This window comes from Nomascus leucogenys, chromosome 2, assembly GCF_006542625.1.
Source record: "Nomascus leucogenys isolate Asia chromosome 2, Asia_NLE_v1, whole genome shotgun sequence".
Lineage (NCBI taxonomy): Eukaryota > Metazoa > Chordata > Mammalia > Primates > Hylobatidae > Nomascus > Nomascus leucogenys.
This window is the reverse complement of record NC_044382.1, coordinates 140,713,504-140,732,317: the sequence shown is the minus strand read 5'-3', so window position 1 is coordinate 140,732,317 and position 18,814 is coordinate 140,713,504. Positions and strand designations below refer to the sequence as shown.

The 18,814-nt window shown below is 41.4% G+C and overlaps 1 protein-coding gene and 1 pseudogene across 3 annotated transcripts in view; one reads left to right on the top strand and one right to left on the bottom strand.

Moving 5' to 3' along the window:
- Nucleotides 1-18,814, top strand: part of AFF4 (AF4/FMR2 family member 4) — an 85,754-nt gene that overhangs the window by 18,336 nt on the left and 48,604 nt on the right. For 2 of the 3 annotated variants that reach the window (XR_004031704.1, XM_003259950.3), the window contains exons 2-5: nucleotides 8,148-8,274; nucleotides 10,385-11,179; nucleotides 13,104-13,148; nucleotides 18,114-18,200. Coding sequence is in view for 2 of the 3 variants with exons in the window: in XM_003259950.3 (XP_003259998.1) it covers nucleotides 8,152-8,274; nucleotides 10,385-11,179; nucleotides 13,104-13,148; nucleotides 18,114-18,200 (1,050 nt within the window). In the remaining variant the exon portion in view is untranslated. Of the gene's footprint in view, nucleotides 1-7,242; nucleotides 7,693-8,147; nucleotides 8,275-10,384; nucleotides 11,180-13,103; nucleotides 13,149-18,113; nucleotides 18,201-18,814 lie in introns of those variants that run through there. The other variant, XM_030818770.1, reaches the window with a different exon arrangement.
- Nucleotides 1,243-2,409, bottom strand: LOC105739398 (annotated as a pseudogene).

The following is an 18,814-nucleotide window of genomic DNA, read 5'->3' as shown; positions in this document are numbered from 1 at the left end:
ACTTTGTTTCATGGATCTCAAAATTCTGTGACAGATTCTCGGTTAAGTCGCTTCCATTAAACAGTACTGATTTTAAAAACTAGCAATTTAAAACTGCCATGTGAAAAAACTCAAAATGGATCACAAAACAGTCATCTTTTCCTTCTGAAGATTTTACCATGCACTGTTATCATTAACCAGTCTCTTACTGTTAAACTTAAATGGCCAATTGAAACAGTTCTGAGACTGTTCTTCTACCATTGATTGAGACTGGGGTGGCAGGTATTAGGGATGATGTTCATTTAGTCTTCTGAGCTTTCTGAGCAGACTCGATGATATTGCCAGGTCCAGGAGCCTTCTTGTCCCCCCTTTTTTTTTTTTTTTTTTTTTTTTTTTTTGATTAAAAAAATTTTTTTTCTTTTTTTTTTTTTTTTTTGAGATGGAGTTTCACTCTTGTTGCCCAGGCTGGAGTGCAATGGTGTGGTCACGGCTCACTGCAACCTCCACCTCCCGTGTTCAAGTGATTCTCCTGCCTCAGCCTCTCAAGTAGCTGGGATTTCAGGCGCCTGCCACCATGCCTGGCTAATTTTTGTATTTTTAGTAGAGATGGGGTTTCACTCTGTTGGCCAGACTGGTCTCGAACTCCTGACCTCAGGTTATCCGCCTGCCTCAGCCTCCCAAAGTGCTGGGATTACGGGCGTGAGCCAATTTTAAATTTTTTGAGAGAGAGTCTCACTCTGTCACCCAGGCTGGAGTGCAGTGGTACTATCTTGACTCATTTGAACTTCCACCTCTCAGGCTCAAAGCATTCCCCAGACCTCAGTTTCCTGAGTAGCTGGGACCACAGATGCATGCCACCATACCCAGCTAATTTTTTGTGTTTTTCGTAGAGATGGAGTTACACCATGTTGCCCAGGCTGGTCTCAAACTCCTGAGCTCAAGTGATTCTCCTACCACGGCTTCCAAAGTGCTGGGATTACAGGTGTGAACCACCGTGCCTGGCCTTATCCTCCGGTTTTTTTTTTTTTTTTTTTTTTTTGAGGTGGAGTCTAGCTGTGTCGCCCAGGCTGGAGTGCAGCGGCGCGATCTCGGCTCGTTGCAAGCTCCGCCTCCCGGGTTCACGCCGTTCTCCTGCCTCAGCCTCCCGAGTAGCTGGGACTACAGGCGCCTGCCATCACACCCGGCTAATTTTTTGTATTTTTAGTAGAGACAGGGTTTCACCGTGTTAGCCAGGATGGTCTCGATCTCCTGACCTTGTGATCTGCCCGCCTCGGCCTCCCAAAGTGCTGGGATTACAGGCTTGTCAACTCTGTTTTGATGACACTCACAGCAACTGTCTGTCTTACATTATGAACAACAAAACAACCCAAAGAAGGATAGTCAGAAGCTCTCAACACACGTGGGCTTGCCAGGAATCATATCAAATATGGGAGCATTATCAGATTTCAAGAATTTAGGGCCATCTTTCAGCTTACCAGAATGGCAGTCGGTCTTTCCCTTCAGCTCAGGAAACTTGCAGGCAGTGTGAGCCATGTGGCAATCCATTACAGGAGCATAGCCAGCACTGATTTGGACTGGGTGGTTTAGGATAATCACCTGAGCAGTGAAGCCAGCTGCTTCCATTGGTGGGTCATTTTTCCTGTCACCAGCAACATTGCCATGATGAACATTTTTGACAGATACGTTCTTGACGTTGAAGCCCCCATTGTTCCCAGGAAAAACTTCACTCAAACTTCATGGTATATTGCAACAGATTTGGCTTTAGTTGTAACACTGACTGGAGCCAAGGTGACGGCTATGCTGACACCAGTCTCCACTTGGCCCACAGAGATAGTACCAATACCACCAATTTTGTAGATATTTTGGAGAGACAGACACAAGGCCTTGTCAGTTGGACAAGTTGGTAGTAGGATGCAATCCAGAGCTTCAAGCAGGGTGTTTACACTGGCATTGCCATCTTTACAGGTGACTTTCCATCCCTTGAACCAAGGCACGTTAGCACTTGGCTGCAGCATGTTGCCATCATTCCAACCAGAAATTGGCAAAAATGCTACTGCGTTGGGGTTGTAGCCAACTTTCTTATTGTAAGGGCTGACTTCCTTAACTATTTCCTTGTATCTCTTCTGTCTGTAGGGTGGCTAAGTGGAATCCATTTTGTTAACTCCAACAATTAGCTGTTTCACACCCAGTGTGTAAGTCAGAAGGAGTTAACAGCTTCAAATTCACCAACTGCAACAATCAGGGTAGCACAGTCAGCCTGAGATGTGCCTGTAATCATGTTTTTTAAAAAGTCTTTGTCTTGGGGCATCAACTAGTTACATAATACTTTCTGGCCGCAAGTTTCACAGGGAACTGTCATCAGTGCCACCACCCTGACACTCAGCTTTCAGTTTATCCAAGACCCAGGTGTACTTGAAGGACCCCTTTCACATCTCAGTAGCCTTGTAGAGACTGGGTCTCATCATGTGGCCCAAGGTGGTCTTGAACTCCTGAGCTCAAGCGATCCTCATGCCTTGGCCTCCCAAAGTGCTGGGATTACAGGCATATGCCACTGCACCCAGGTGATAGTATTTTGTCAAGTGGCAGGATTAATAATATCTGACATGGGCCGGGTGCAGTGGCTCACGCCTCTAATCCCAGCACTTTGGGAGGCCGAGGTGGGTGGATCACCTGAGGTCGGGAGTTCGAGACTAGCCTAACCAACATGGAGAAACCCCATCTCTACTTAAAATACAAGATCAGCCTGGCATGGTGGCGCATGCCTGTAATCCCAGCTACTCGGGAGGTTGAGGTAGGAGAATCGTTTGAACCCGGCAGGCGAAGGTTGTGGTGAGCCGAGATGGAGCCATTGCACTCCAGCCTGGGCAACAAGAGCGAAACTCTGTCTTAAAAAAAAAAAAAAAAGGTCAAAGGACTGAGTTCAGGGGGCTTCCAGAGAGGTAGCCTAGAACGTGTTCATGTGCTGAGAGGGTGGCGCACCATTCTCCAAGGGAATTGAAGCTCCTACACCATTGTACATCTTGCCTCTGTAAGTCTTCATTTGACGGTTTATTTATATCCTTTAAGATAACATTTGTAAGAGCCCAGTAACCAGGTTTCCATTCATTCTGTGAGCTTCTCCAGCAAATTATTAAAACTGAAGGAAGGGGTTGCAGAACCCCAATTTTTAACCAGTTGGTGAGAAGCACAGGTAAAAACAACCTGGGACTTGGGATTGACATCAAAAGTGGGAGGCAGCCTTGGGGACTGAACCCTCACTCAACCTGTGGGGTCTGACAGTATCTCCAGGTAGGAGACAGAGGATACCCAGCTGGTATTTTCTGAAGAATTGATTGCTTCCTTTTTTTTTTTTTTTTTTTTTTTTTTGAGACTGAGTCTTGCTCTGTTGCCCGGGCTGGAGTGCGCTGGTGCGATCTCGTCTCACTGCAACCTGTGCCTCCTGGGTTCAAGTGATTCTCCTGCCTCAGCCTCCTGAGTAGCTGGGATTAAGGCATGTGCCACCATGCCCTGTCAATTTTTGTATTTTTAGTAGAGGAGGGGTTTCCCCGTGTTGGCCAGGCTCGTCTCAAACGCCTGCCCTCAGGTAATCTGCCCTCATTGGCCTCCCAAAGTGCTGGGATTGCAGGCATGAGCCACCGCGCCCAGCCGATTGCTTGCTTGTGTGTGGGAAAAAAACCCCACACGTCTGGTGTTAGAAGGATGTTGTGAGAGTATTGTGTGAGAAACTGAGTTTGTTGGCTGGGCGCTGTGGCTCATGCCTGTAATCCCAGCACATTTGGAGGCCAAGGTGGGCGGATCTCCTGAGGTCAAGAGTTGGAGACCAGCCTGGGCAACATTGAGAAACCCTGTCCCTACTAAAAATAAAAAAAAAAATTAGCCAGGTGTGGTGGCGTGTGCCTGTAATTCCAGTTACTTGGGAGGCTGAGGCATGAGAATCATTTGAACCTGGGAGTCTGAGGTTGCAGTGAGCTGAGATTGTGCCACTGCTTTCCAGCCTGGGAGATAGAGCGAGACATTGTCTCAAAAAAAAAAAAAAAAAGAAAGTGAGCTTGTTTATTCCTGTATTCTCATAGCTATAAAGTAGTTTTGCCTGTATGACAAAGATATACTTCACATTGACTCATTTAAATTTCATGTTAACATTAGAGGAGTTCAGATTACTGGAATTACTGCTTTTGGAGAAAACTTATTTCATCTTAGGCAGAAATAGTGATGGTAAGAGACACAGGAGGGAAAAAAATCGAACCAATATATTTGATACAAAAAGATCAGAAAAAAATTGAGAATAAGTGCTATAACTGGTATATTAATTTTTTCTTTTCCTTCTTTTCTTTTTTTTTTTTGACATGTAGTTTCATTTTGTCACCCAGGCTGGAGTTCAGTGATGAAATCTCAGCTCGCTGCAACCTCCACCTCCTGAGTTGAAGCTTTTCTCCTGCCTCAGCCTCCCGAGTAGCTGGGATTACAGGCACCTGCCACCATGCCTGGCTAATTTTTGTATTTTTGGTAGAGACGGGGTTTCACCATGTTGGCCAGGCTGGTCTTGAATTCTTGACCTCAGGTGATCCGCCTGCCTCGGCCTCCCAAAGTGCTGGGATTACAGGAGTGAGCCACGGCACCCGACCTAATTATTACAGTGAGTTAATTTAGTTCTTAGCTTCCTGGTAGCCTTATAAATGTTCACTTGTGTGACTTTGATTGTTTAAAAAACCAGTTTCTTTGACGTTGAAGTACAGAAAGAATTTTATTATGGGAATCACCTATTTTTACAAGAGATACAGAAATATTTCTTGAATGATTATTTTAGTTCTGCTCAATCTATAAAATAAAATCATACTTTATTTTTTCTTTTTCTTTTTCTTTTTTTTTCCTTTTTTTGAGACGGAGTCTTGCTCTGTCGCCCAGGCTGGAGTGCAGTGGTGCAATCTTGACTCAGTGCAAGCTCCGCCTCCCGGGTTCACGCCATTCTCCTGCCTCAGCCTCCCGAGTAGCTGGGACTGCCACCACGCCCGGCTAATTTCTTTTTGTATTTTTAGTAGAGATGGGGTTTCACCGTGTTAGCCAGGATGGTCTCGATTCCTGACCTCGTGATCTGCCCGCCTCTGCCACCCAAAGCGCTAGGATTACAGGCATGAGCCACCACACCCGGCCTTTATTTTTATTTTTTTGAGATGGAGTCTTGCTCTTGTCACCCAGGCTGGAGTCCAGTGTTGTGATCTCGACTCACTGCAACCTCCACCTCCCAGGTTCAAGCAATTCTCCTGTCTCTGCCTCCTGAGTAGGTGGGATTACAGGCACCTGCTACCACAGCAGGCTACTTTTTTGTATTTTGTAGTAGAGATGGGGTTTCACTGCATTGGCCAGGCTGGTCTTGAACTCCTTACTTCCAGTGATCCGCCCCCTCGGCCTCTCAAAGTGCTGGGATTACAGTTGTGAGCCACCGCTCCTGGCCTTAAGCCAAAGTTTTCAGGCTCACGCCTGTAATCCCAGCACTTTGGGAGGCCAAGGCAGGCGGATCACCTGATGTCTGGAGTTTGAGACCAGGAGTTTGGCCAACTCGGTGAAACCCCATCTCTACTAAAAATACAAAAATTAGCCGGGCGTGGTGGCAGGCGCCTGTAATCCCAGCTACTCAGGAGGCTGAGGCAGGAGAATCTTTTGAACCCGGGAGGTGGAGGTTGCAGTGAGCTGAGATCGTGCCTTCGCACTTCAACCTGGGGGACAAGAGCGAGACTTCGTCTCAAAAAAAAAAAAAAAAGAAGTTTTCAGATCTTTCAGGATTTAAATTTAAGGAAACTGGTAGTTAACATATTCCTTAGTTTCTCAGGTATAAATAACTTTGTATGTTGGCAGAACCATAGCCCAAGACGCCTATTTGAAGCATGGTTGTTAGTGATAGTTATAAAACTGTTACTTGGTTCAAATGTGATGGAGTATAATATGTTCTTTGGTTTTGTTTTATGAATACTTAAGTTTTGTGGTATTCTTTAAAGATTGAAATACTTTTTGTGGTTCTATAGAGTGCTAAGTACTAGCGAAACCAAAGAAATCCTGTTTAAGCTTATTAGAAAATTGTACACATACAAAACAATTTGAAAACATATCTGAAACACTTAGAACATTCTTTTTTTTTTTTTTTTTTGAGACAGAGTCTTGTTCTGTCTCCCAGGCTGGAGATCAGTGGCACAGTCATGGCTCACTGCAGCCTCTGCCTCCTAGGTTCAAGTGATTCTCTTGCTTGAGCCTCCGGAGAAGCTGAGATTACAGGCGTGCACCACCACACCTGGCTAATTTTTTTTATTTTTAGTAGAGATGCAGTTTTGTCACGTTGGCTAGGCAGGTCAAGCGATCCTCCCACCTCGGGTCCCCCCCTTTTTTTTTCTAAACATTAAATTGCTTTTTTTTTTTTTGAGATGGAGTCTCGCTCTGTTGCCCAGGCTGGAGTGCAGTGGCGCCATCTCAGCTCACTGCACGCTCTGCCTCCCGGGTTCATGCCATTCTGCCTCAGCCTCCTGAGTAGCTGGGACTACAGGTGCCTGCCACTGCGCCTGGCTAATTTTTTGTATTTTTAGTAGAGATGGGGTTTCACCGTGTTAGCCAGGATGGTCTTGATCTCCTGACCTCGTGATCCACCCACCTCGGCCTCCCAAAGTGCTAGGATTACAGGCCTTAGCCGCTGCAGCCATTAAATTGCTTTTATTGCATGACACTTAGTATGCAAGTCAGGAAGTTTTAATTTTAAATGTTTGCTTTCAGTAGTTCTAACCACTGATTAAAGTCCTCAGAAGTACTTGGTGGCTCTCATGCCTGTAATCCCAGCACTTTGGGAGGCCAAGGTGGGAGGATCACTTGAGGTCAGGAGTCCAGGCCAGCCTGGCCAACATGGTGAAATCCTGTCTCTACTAAAAATAAAAAAATTAGCCAGCCATTGGCATGCACCTGTAATCCCAGCTACTCAGGAGGCTGAGGTAGGAGAATCACTTGAACCTGAGAGGCATAGGCTGTGGTGAGCTGGGAGATCGCACCACAGCACTCCAGCCTGGATGGTAGAGCAAGACTCTGTTTCAAAAAAAAAAAAAAAAGGAGTATAATACTGGTTTTGTTATTTATTTTAATTTTATAATTATAGTTTATGATGAACTTTAATTTTCTGATTTGATTTATGAATTATAGGCCAGCAGTGCTCCACACATACAACCTGATTGTTTCTTTCTGGGCTCCAGTGGGACTTTTTTTTTTTTTTTTTTTTTTTTAAAACAAAACCAGGTCTGATTATTTACTCTGTCTCCAGGGAAGAGTGTTGCAGATTCCCTGGTAATCCCTAGTGCCAGAGTTTGACAGCCTTTACTACCATTGTCTATTTAACCAAAATCCTTGCTGCTATAAATTGGCTGTATTTCTCTTGGTTTGTTCTAGTGAAAATAAGACAAACTGTCACGATTATAGAGATGAGACTTCCATTTTTCCCTCACTCCAAAGACTTCCTTTTTCAATACAATTTTAGTTACTGTTACTAACCCAAGTTAATTTTTGATTATATCATAGAAAACCTGGGTTTTGCCATTTATTGAGGTGTTAATTGAAATATTAATATATTTAGAGCAGGAATGTCGTTTTTTAGGGAATCTAGAGCAACAGCAAAGCTGAGGTCAAACTACCATAAGGATGGACACCAAGGAAGCTGTGTTTGGGACAAAAAGAAATCAAGATAAGGTAGATGCAAAGTAGAGAAAAGAACTGGACCCTGGGGGGAAGGGTGGTAGTTGGGAGTGGGTTATATGCTTCTAAGGGCAAAGAATAGGCAGATTTCTGAAGAGGAAGGCCCAAAAGGAAATACTGAGGATTTGTGTTCAAATACTACTTTCCCTCTGAATGTACAAGTTTTTGCTTTTAGCTAACAGAGTACTTCAAACTTTGATAAGGTTAAGTGTTTTGTTGGGGTGGGTTCTAATATTCTGGGCTAGTGTTTCCTCGGAATAGTTGTGGAAGACACTATTGGTATTTGTTGATAAAACCATTGCCAAAACCCAGCTTCAGCACTAATGCCTGTTATTACTTGGAGGTCAAAAGGGAATCTGTGATTGAAGTGTTAAGCTGACAAAATCTGTACAGAATATTTAATTTTTCCTTTTATTTTTGGGATACAAAGGTTGTGTTTCTTTTCATAGCAACATGAACCGTGAAGACCGGAATGTGCTGCGTATGAAAGAACGGGAAAGGCGGAATCAGGAAATTCAGCAGGGCGAAGACGCCTTCCCACCTAGCTCTCCTCTCTTTGCAGAACCATACAAAGTTGTAAGTTGCCCTTCTGTGAATGTTTTTTTCCCATTAGCGTGACATTTTTGCTTTTAAAATCTTTCGTGCTTGAATGTTTATATTAGAAAAGAATTACTATGAATAGCACTTAACATTTTTTTTCCTGTCCTTTACATAGAACATACTTTTTTGGCGATAAACTTTTCTTTGGAGTATATTATGCTTACAGAAAAATAGACAAAATAGGTATTATGGCTTGAAGAATTTTCACAGCATCAACAGCATCATACAACTCAGATCAAGAAATAGAGCATTACCAGCACCCTAAAAGTCGTTTTCCAACCCACCTCCTATTGCTGTCCTGTGTTCTTAAAAATGTGGTCTGAGTTGGCTCATACATTTACCTCTATTTTCCTAGTTGTGCTACTAACCATGGGCGGGTACTTCACCATTCTGAATTTTGAATTAAATTAGAATTTTGTGACTCAATTTGCATTGTTTGATTTTTCCTAGGTGTTCTTTAAGTATGATATCAATAAAAAATGAATATTTCCTAGATGCTTTTGTTTCTTCTCACTGCCATTTGCTACTTAGTTTACAAAGTTTCAGAGATTATTAGTATGTTTGAATAAATGTGTCTTCAGTATCAGTCTGATTTCTTTCTCTGTTGTTATAGACAGTCATTCGGGTATCACTTCTTTCATTAAGTTTTTGTTTCTGCTTCTAACTATAACATTGAGTTATAAGGAATATAATATTTTCATAAAGTGCCAAAATATGAGTGTTAGCTAATCTGCTGGACTGTGGAACTTAATTTTTTTTTATTTTTATTTTGTGAGACAGAGTCTTGCTCTGTCGCCCAGGCTGGAGTGCAGTGGTGTGATCGAGCTCACTGCAAGCTCCGCCTCCTGGGTTCACGCCATTCTCCTGCCTAAGCCTCCCGAGTAGCTGGGACTACAGGCGCCCGCCATCACACCCGGCTAATTTTTTGTATTTTTAGTAGAGACGGGGTTTCACCATATTAGTCAGGATGGTCTCAATCTCTTGACCTCGTGATCCGCCCGCCTCGGCCTCCCGAAGTGCTGGGATTACAGGCGTGAGCCATTGTGCTCAGCCGGAACTTAATTTTATAAAGGCAGATTACTTTCTGTTCTTCAAACGTTTTTTTTTTATGAGACGGAATCTTGCTCTTTCGTCCAGGCTGGAGTGCCATGTCATGATGTCGGCTCATTGCCACCACTGACTTCTGGGTTCAAGTGATTCTCCTGCCTCAGCCTCTCAAGTAGCTGGGATTACGGGCATGCACCACCTTGCCGGGCTAATTTTTTTTTTTTTGGAGATGGAGTCTTACTGGAGTACAATGACGCAATCTCTGCTCACTGCAACCTCTACTTCCCAGGCTCAAGAGATTCTCCTGCCTCAGCCTCCTGAGTAGCTGGTATTACAGGCACCCGCCACCATGCCTAGCTTAATTTTTGTATTTTTAGTAGAAACGGGGTTTCACCATGTTGGCCAGGCTGGTCTCCAACTCCTGACCTCAGGTGATCTGCCCACCTTGGCCTCCAAAAGTGCTGGAATTATAGATGTGAGCCACCATGTCCGGCCATACCCGGCTAACTTTTATATTTTTACTAGAAATGGGTTTTCACCATATTGGCCAGGCTAGTCTAGAACTCCTGACATCAGGTGATCTGTCTGCCTTGGCCTCCCAAAGTGCTGGGATTACAGGTGTGAGCCACTGCACCCGGCCCTTCAAAATACTTTGTGTATTTAAAAGACAGTCTTGCTATGTTACCCATGCTGGAGTGCAGTTGCTATTCACAGGTGAAATCATAGTGCACTGGAGCCTCAAAATCTTGGAATTGAGCAAACCTGCCTCAGCTGCCCAGAGTAGCTGGGAGTACAGGCACGTGCCACTGCGCTCGGATTATATTTTAGTATGGTTATTTTTAGGCACTTTTCAATGATTTTTTTTTTTTCACTACAGAAATGATATATTTGGAGTTTACTTCAAGGTATTAACGTTAAGATATGAGGTAAAGCCTCCCTTTGAAAGGCCCCTTTCCATTTGAAGTTTGGAAAATTCGTTCAGAAGCATATTTTATTTCTGATTATGCTCATTTTATAATTTTATTTTATTTTTTTGTAGACTAGCAAAGAAGATAAGTTATCAAGTCGTATTCAGAGTATGCTTGGAAACTACGATGAAATGAAGGATTTCATAGGAGACAGATCTATACCAAAGCTTGTTGCAATTCCCAAGCCTACAGTACCACCATCAGCAGATGAAAAATCTAACCCAAATTTCTTTGAACAGAGACATGGAGGCTCTCATCAGAGTAGCAAATGGACTCCAGTAGGACCCGCACCCAGCACTTCTCAGTCTCAGAAACGGTCCTCAGGCTTACAGAGTGGACATAGTAGCCAGCGGACCAATGCAGGTAGCAGTAGTGGCACTAACAGTAGTGGTCAGAGGCACGACCGTGAGTCATATAACAGTAGTGGGAGCAGTAGCCGGAAAAAAGGCCAGCATGGATCAGAACACTCCAAATCACGTTCTTCCAGCCCTGGAAAACCCCAGGCTGTTTCTTCATTAAGCTCTAGTCATTCCAGGTCTCATGGGAATGATCACCATAGCAAGGAACATCAACGCTCCAAATCACCTCGGGACCCTGATGCAAACTGGGATTCTCCTTCCCGTGTACCTTTTTCAAGTGGGCAGCACTCAACTCAATCTTTCCCACCCTCGTTGATGTCAAAGTCCAATTCAATGTTACAGAAACCCACTGCCTATGTGCGGCCCATGGACGGACAGGAGTCCATGGAACCAAAGCTGTCCTCTGAGCACTACAGCAGCCAATCCCATGGCAACAGCATGACTGAGCTGAAGCCCAACAGCAAAGCACATCTCACGAAGCTGAAAATACCTTCCCAACCACTGGATGTAAGTCACACATTTAGAGCTTTTAACATTGTGACTATGTGAAGCAATTGACTGACCATGAAATTATGATTGAACTTGAACACTGCTTCCTTGCCTTAATAGTAAGGAATGTAAAAGTTGAAAGATGAAAAAAAATGTAAAGACAGACTTGTGAGTTACTCCCAAGTGGATCTGTAGATCTGTTAACTTGTCCTCTTGGGAAATGGAGAAAATGTCTTTCATAGTTTTCAAATATTAAGATGACAAGTCAGTTATAGAATAAAAGAATGACTAATTGATATCTTAGATTTCTGCATTTTGATTTTATAGAACAATATACCTTTGTTGTTGTTTAAAAACAAAATTAACTTTTCTGTGCTTAGATTGATACTAATGAATGAGATGCAGGTGATGGTTTATGGTTATGATAAATGGGACTTTTGGGTCTGTGGAAATGGTAATATTGTATACTTTGAATGCTATGATCCTTTTCTCTGGTTATACTTAAAGGATTAAGACAGCTGTTCCAGGTTCATAGTGATGGTTTGAAATTTAAATTGCTTACCAAAGCATTTTGGAACATTTCATTGGGATATAGCTGAAACTGTATCTTTTTTTTTTTTTCAAGATGGGTGTCTCATAATGTTGCCTAGGCTGGTCTGGAACTCCTGGCCTCAAGCGACCCTCTTCTTAGCCTTCCAAAGTGCTGAGGTTACAGACATGACCATCATGCCTGGCCCAAATTTTATCTCTTTTTTTTTCTTTTTTTGAGTTGGAGTTTCGCTCTTGTTGCCCATGCTGGAGTGCAATGGCACGATTTCGGCTCACTGCAACCTCTCCCTCCCAGGTTCAAGTGATTCTCCTGCCTCAGCCTCCCGAGTAGCTGGGATTACAGGCATGTGCCACCACGCCCGGCTAATTTTGTATTTTTAGTAGAGATGGGGTTTCACCATGTTGGTCAGGCTGGTCTTGAACTCCTGATCTCACGTGATCCGCCCGCCTCGGCCTCACAAAGTGCTGGGATTACAGGCATGAGCCACCACGCCCGGCCCCAAATTTTATCTTTTAATGTAGTTTGTGCAATAAAAAAAAATTTGGAAAGTGACGTCAGTAGCCAAAAAATTACAACTCTTAGCTCAAAATGGTGGAAGGAAGAATCCGGGTAATGTAAAATGCTGTTTTGCAAACATTTAAAACATCTTTCCAGTGGCCTTGGGAAACTCATTTTGAGTGGCTTTTGTTATCTAATTACTCCTCTCAAGAGAACAGTAAAATGGTAATTTGTTCTTTCTTTAAACAACATGATCTTTAGAGTTTGACTTGAGTTCGGCTCTCTAATTCCTGTTTGTGCCTTAGAATAAGCAATTTGCTTTTTGTGACTTAGAAAGACTATGTAAAATGTCCATGTTCCAGGCTAGTAATCTTTCAGTAATACTTGTTTAACCCATTTTTGCTTAGTGTTCCATTATTGGAATGCTAAGCTCTTAGGAGTTACTTACATCCTACTGCTCAAGGTCATCGCTAAGGTACGATTTTTCACACAAAAAAATTTGCAACCTCTGGCATAAATGGGTTAACTTTTTTTATGTGAAATGATGTATCTCAGTATCATGATATATTTTATATATAGATAAGGTTAAATTTTTAGATAAGCTGCACACCTGAAAAATTACATTCTAAAAATTATTTCTAATCTAAAATATAGGATAAAAAACTTAAAACCTTTGAAAACTATAAAGTTCCCCCAGCTTTGTATAGTTTGGTGATTAAAATCTTCTGGTGCTTGAAAAATTTATATTTAAGGAAATTAATCCAAAGATTCTAACCAGTGTACTGATTTAGAGTAGTGGGATCATAAATACTTTTAATAATGTTTTTAAATCTGTGAAGCAAATACTAAAAATCTACTGATAAAAATCTAATGTGTGCTGCTTTTTCTCTCAAGGCATCAGCTTCTGGTGATGTGAGCTGTGTGGATGAAATCCTAAAAGTAAGTTTTTAAAAAAATATTTCAATTTCTTTAATTTTTTATGCTCTGCCACCTTCTTACCCTCTTTCTACCTGTATTTCACAAAGGATCTGAAGCAACAGATTGCTTATATTTGTAACTTGATTATGTCCATCATAAATAATTTACTGTCTTCTTTGTTTACCATTTGCCTTCAGAGAGCTAGTTTTGTTCTTTGTGTTTTTTTTGTTGTTGTTGTTTTTTTGAGATGAAGTCTCACTCTGTCGCCCAGCCTGGAGTGCAGTGGCGCAATCTCGGCTCACTGCAACCTCCACCTCCCAGGTTCAAGCAATTCTTTCACCTTAGCCTCCTAAGTAGGTGGGATTACAGGCTCCCGCCATCATGCCCGGCTAATTTTTGTATTTTTGCAGAGATGGGGTTTCACCACATTGGCCAGGCTGGCCTGGAACTCCTGACCTCAGGTGATCCCACCTGCCTTGGCCTCCCAGAGTGCTGGGATTACAGGTGTGAGTCACCGTGTCCAACCGTGTTCTTTGCTTTTAAGTAAAATAAATTTTAATCTTAACACTTACTTTGCCTGGAAAACATCAACAAACCAATTATAACTGTACTTTCTCATGCTTAACTGTTAATAATTTGAAGTTCAAAAAACTCAGTAGTTATCAGTCAAACCATTATGATCAAAATACTTTGCTTTGGTTCATCTGTACATAGTGGTCAAGTCTTACAGTAATAGATTTCCTTCCAGTTTTGCACATTTTTTTTTTCTTGATATGGAGTCTCACTCTGTTGCCCAGTCTAGAGTACAGTGGCATGATCTACACTCACTGCAACCTCTGCCTCCTGGATTCAAGCAATTCTTGTGCCTCAGCCTCCTGAGTAGCTGGGATTACAGATGCCCACCACTACGTCCAGCTAATTTTTGTTATTTTTAGTAGAGATGGGGTTTCACCACTTTATCTGGGCTGGTCTTGAACTTCTGACCTCAAGTTACTCCCCACTCCCCCATCCCCCTGGCTGGCCTCCCGAAGTGCTGGGATTATAGCCTGAGCCACTGCATCCGGCTGTTTTACACATTTTTTTTTTTTTTTTTTTTGAGCCGGAGTTTTACTCTGTCACCCAGGTTGGAGTGCAATGGCGTGATCTTGGCTCACTGCAACCTCCGCCTCGCAGGTTCAAGTGATTCTCCTGCCTCAGCCTCCTGAGTAGCTGGGATTATAGGCACCCGCCACCATGCCTGGCTGATTTTTGTATTTTTTTTTTAGTAGGGACAGGGTTTCACCATGTTGGCCAGGCTGGTCTGGAACTCCTGTCTGCCTGCCTTGGCTTCCCAAAGTGCTGGGATTATAGGCATGAGCCACCACACCCAGCCAACATTTTGGGTATTTAATGACACATGTTTAAAATTGACACATGATGAAAAAGTACATTACTCTATTGGAAAAAGAGAAAGTCCAGTGAATTAGTGAATGACAATGGCTACTTTTTGCTTAGTAGAGAAAACTGTCAGTCACATATTACTTGTATTTTCTTTTTTTTTTTTTTTTTTGTGAGCTCCTGAATTTGTGTCTGTACTTAAATTTCAGTGTGAACACCTTTGAAAGACTACCTGCATTGGTTGCTTCCACTCTTTCTTTCCCATTCCTTCCTTTCGCCCACTATAATCTCCCTTTTACCTCTGCCATTTTGCTGAACCTGTTTCTCTATGGTCATTATCTTTCTCCCTCCATCCAGAGGCATCATTTGAGTTATTTTTTATTCTTTCTGCCATGTATTTTTTCCTTCTGCAAACATTCTTCTTTCCTTGACTGTTTTTATGCTTCATTGTTTTTATTTGCCTTCCACCTTTCTTGCCTCTCTTTCTTTGCCCTTTTTGGAACCCTTGTGCCTTCTCTTATCTCTTAAGAGCAGGTGCGTTCTTCTAGCCTCTGCTCTTTCTGCTCTTTGACTTGCCTTTTCCACCATTCTTGGCTTTATCTCTTAGGCAGCTATTTAGTCTTTCTATCCTACGCTGGCCTCCTTTGGGTTTTGGTTTGTCTCTTAATTGCTTCTTAGCTGAGTTTCCATTTGAATTTATTTCTCTTTGCCTCTTCAGACTCAACATGTCTAAAGCCATATTTATCAGACTTCCTTGGATTAGTAGTACACCATTTTCCCATGCTTATAAGTGTAGAATCCTAAATATCTCTAATTTCCTTCTCATGTTCTATGTAGTTTGAAAACTAGATGTAGACTTTAAAATTTTTGCTTTTGAAATATCCATTCCTTCCTGTTTCTGCCACCTTGAGCTTCAGTAATTATAACACTGAGTCCTCATTCAGCCTTTCTGCCTCCAGAATCTCCCTACTCGTATGTCTTTTGCATTGCTACCTGATTCAGGCCCTGTGGTCTTCATAAACTAATTTTTCCCTTAAAAATTTTCAGTGGCTCTCTAAGATTATAGAAAGAATAGTATCCAAATTTAATATCCGCAGGTCAATCCTAACCTCTCTCATTACTGACTGACCGCTTTTGCCAAACTGGTTTCCCTAAGCCATATACATTCTTGCTCTTTTACCTCCTTAAATAAAGTAAGCTTGGAATGTATTTCTCCTCCCTCTTCAGTTATGTATAGATTTTTTTTCCTGTAATCCCAATGAAATCCTTCTTCCCCCATATCAGATTATGAGACCACAGTGATAGCTCTTTCATTTGAATCGCATTCATTTCTTAGTTGCCATGTATATAAAAAGTGTAAGGGAGCATAAATATTTTCCTCTGAATCCTCAACAGTGCATAGAATTATTAGTATGTGGAAGATTTTCTTACATTTAATGATCTCTTTAATGTTATTGACATCTGTATTTTATATGTACAGGGGCTTGGCACTTGGCCTTTAGTTAATAGGTTCTCAGTCATCCGATGATAATTGGAGAATTAAATCAAATTTTCAGTTGAGAGTTTTGATATTTGAGATATAAAATGCTGATGCTAAAAACCTGAGTTTATGAATTTTTGTTTCCTTTTCCCTTTCCTGTCTGTAGTATGCAAGGAACTTCAGGTGTGTGTTCCCTTCATGTTTTCTTTGTATTTGTAGTCATATCATTTTTAGGAACCCCATTATGAACTTAAAAAAAATTTACTCTAAATGTATATTTATTGAAAAAATGATTTATTCAAGGCATGCTCATTCAGCACCTACTTTGTGTCAACCACTGGGAATACAGTGGTCATAATGTTATGCCTTTGAGCTGATATTCTAGAGCTGGATGTAGGAAGCAATCTGTTACATAATATTATTTCAGGAAGTGAAATTCTATTAAAAAACAAAGCATTTTAAGGGAATAAAGAGCAATTATGTGCAGGTGGCTGTTTTAAGAGGTTCAAGTAGTAATATATCAAGTGCCCTTGTCTCCTTCCGTCATTCTGTTGCCCAAAGCTAAACATTAACTAGGACGTAGACTATGATTTGTCCTTGTCACTTAATAAAATACTGTGGACATCATTACATATCAACAGTTAAATTTCTCATTTTAATGTCTGCTTGGTGTTCTATTTTATAGATGTCTGGTAATTTATTTAATCAGTACTGTGTTGGTGTCAACCTAAATAACAGAGGCTCTCTGAAAGAAAAGATGATGGGAATAGAGCATTGCAGTGGAAATACATGTGCCATAGTAGTCTATGGGCATATTCAAAGAGGTAAAGAGAGACAAAGGTTTTTAAAGGAAAAAATGAGGGAGATTACATAATTGTTTTTGAAATAACTATCCGTGGCTACAAAGATCAGTAGTAAGGATGACACCAGTCTGAGGTCGGACAAGCTGGACAGATGTCCTTGTGGAAATATTTTTTTGGTTTAAGGTTTTGATGACCTTTGTGCAAGGTTGTGGTTTTTGAAGACTTTTTTGTTTATCAGGCATACAAACATGAGAAGCCTTTCTTCATGGTCTTTCCCAGCTCAGGGTGTTTGTTTTTGTTTTGTTTTTCGTTTTTTTAAATATATAAACATCAGTGACTCCATTTTGATTCTCACAACTTTCACACTGACTACCTAGATTGTTTCAGTTTTTTAAGTGTGAGCCCCTTATACGTGTATCTTTACAAAATTGTGTGGATATTGCTATGGGATAAATTCTTAGGTGTTATACCACTGTTAATTTGTTGCATTTCCTTAATTTACCTGATGGCTTACTTTGAACTAAATGCCAGTAATAATATACTCACTCCTTATTCTGATACCTCTGCCTCCTCGGCTTATCTAACATACACGTTGTAATCTTACCAGACCTCACCCAGACATATTTGACATTAAGATTAGGCAGAAGGCATTGAATGAAATCAAACTTAGTGTCTTGCTTTTCTGTTTTCCTCCTCATGTGCTTTTGAAATTTCTCTTCTGATTTCTTCCCCTGACTAAATTTTTCTACGAGTATATAGACTCTATAGCTAGACTTTTGAGGATGAAATATACTGTTCATTATTTACTAAGATGTATGGCCTTGAATAAATAACTTTTGTGCTTCAGTTTCATCCTAAATAGAGGTAGGATAATAATGGTATCTACCTCATAATGTCATTGTGAGTACTAAATGAGTAATAAACATGTAAAACACTTAGCACAGTGTCTGGCCCGTTCAAGGTACACAGTAAATGTTAGCTGTTTTCCTTATCATTGTCCCCTTCCTCCCACTCTCCCAGCAAGCTCTTCCTTACTAGTGTTTTATTATGTGCCTTGTGTTTGATTACAGGCTGATTTCTGTAACTATTCACAGGTTTCATAATTTGAATTGTAAACTCCTCAAAGCCAGGGAGCGTTTATTAATCTTCTTATTACCTACACCATAGTGCCTTGCACACAATTGTGCTTAATATTTATTGACTAAATATGTAGAATTTTGGAGGAGCTGTCATGAAACCAGTATTTATAAATACAAATCTGGTTTTTAGCTGTATAATTTTTATCCTTGACCTGGTTGAAAACAAACTGTAATAATTACATTTCAGGAGATGACGCATTCATGGCCTCCCCCTCTAACGGCTATTCATACACCATGCAAAACAGAACCTTCCAAATTTCCTTTTCCAACTAAGGTAAGTAAATAAAATGTATCTTTCATAATGTAAGAAAACTTTAGATGGCTTGACTAAAATCATACGGATTAAAATTGTCTTGCCATTCCTATTCTAGCGGGAGACAGACAGTAAATAAGTGAATAAATAGATAAATTCAGATAGTGACAACTGTTATGAAGATAATTAGCAGGATAATGGAATTGAGAGCATCTTGGATCAAGAGGTATTTAAGAAAGCTTTGAAGGCAATATGGGAGAGAGATTTAAAAGACATTAATATAGCCGGACACAGTGGCTCACGCCTGTAATCCCAGCACTTTGGAAGGCTGAGGCAAGAGACTCTCTTGAGGCCAGAAGTTTGTGACCAGCCTGGTCAACATAGCAAGACCTTGTCTCTACCAAAAATTGAAAAAAAAAAAGCTTGGCATAGTGGCACATGCCTGTGGTCCCAGTTACTCGGGAGGCTGAGATGGGAGGATCACTTGAGCCTGGGAGGTCAAGGCTGCAGTGAGCTGTGATTGCAGCACAGCACTCCAGCCTGGGCAACAGAGCAAAATTCTATCTAAAAAAAAAAGACATTGATATTTATTGCGGACTATTATGGTATTGTAGGCCAGAGGTGGTAAGGGCTTC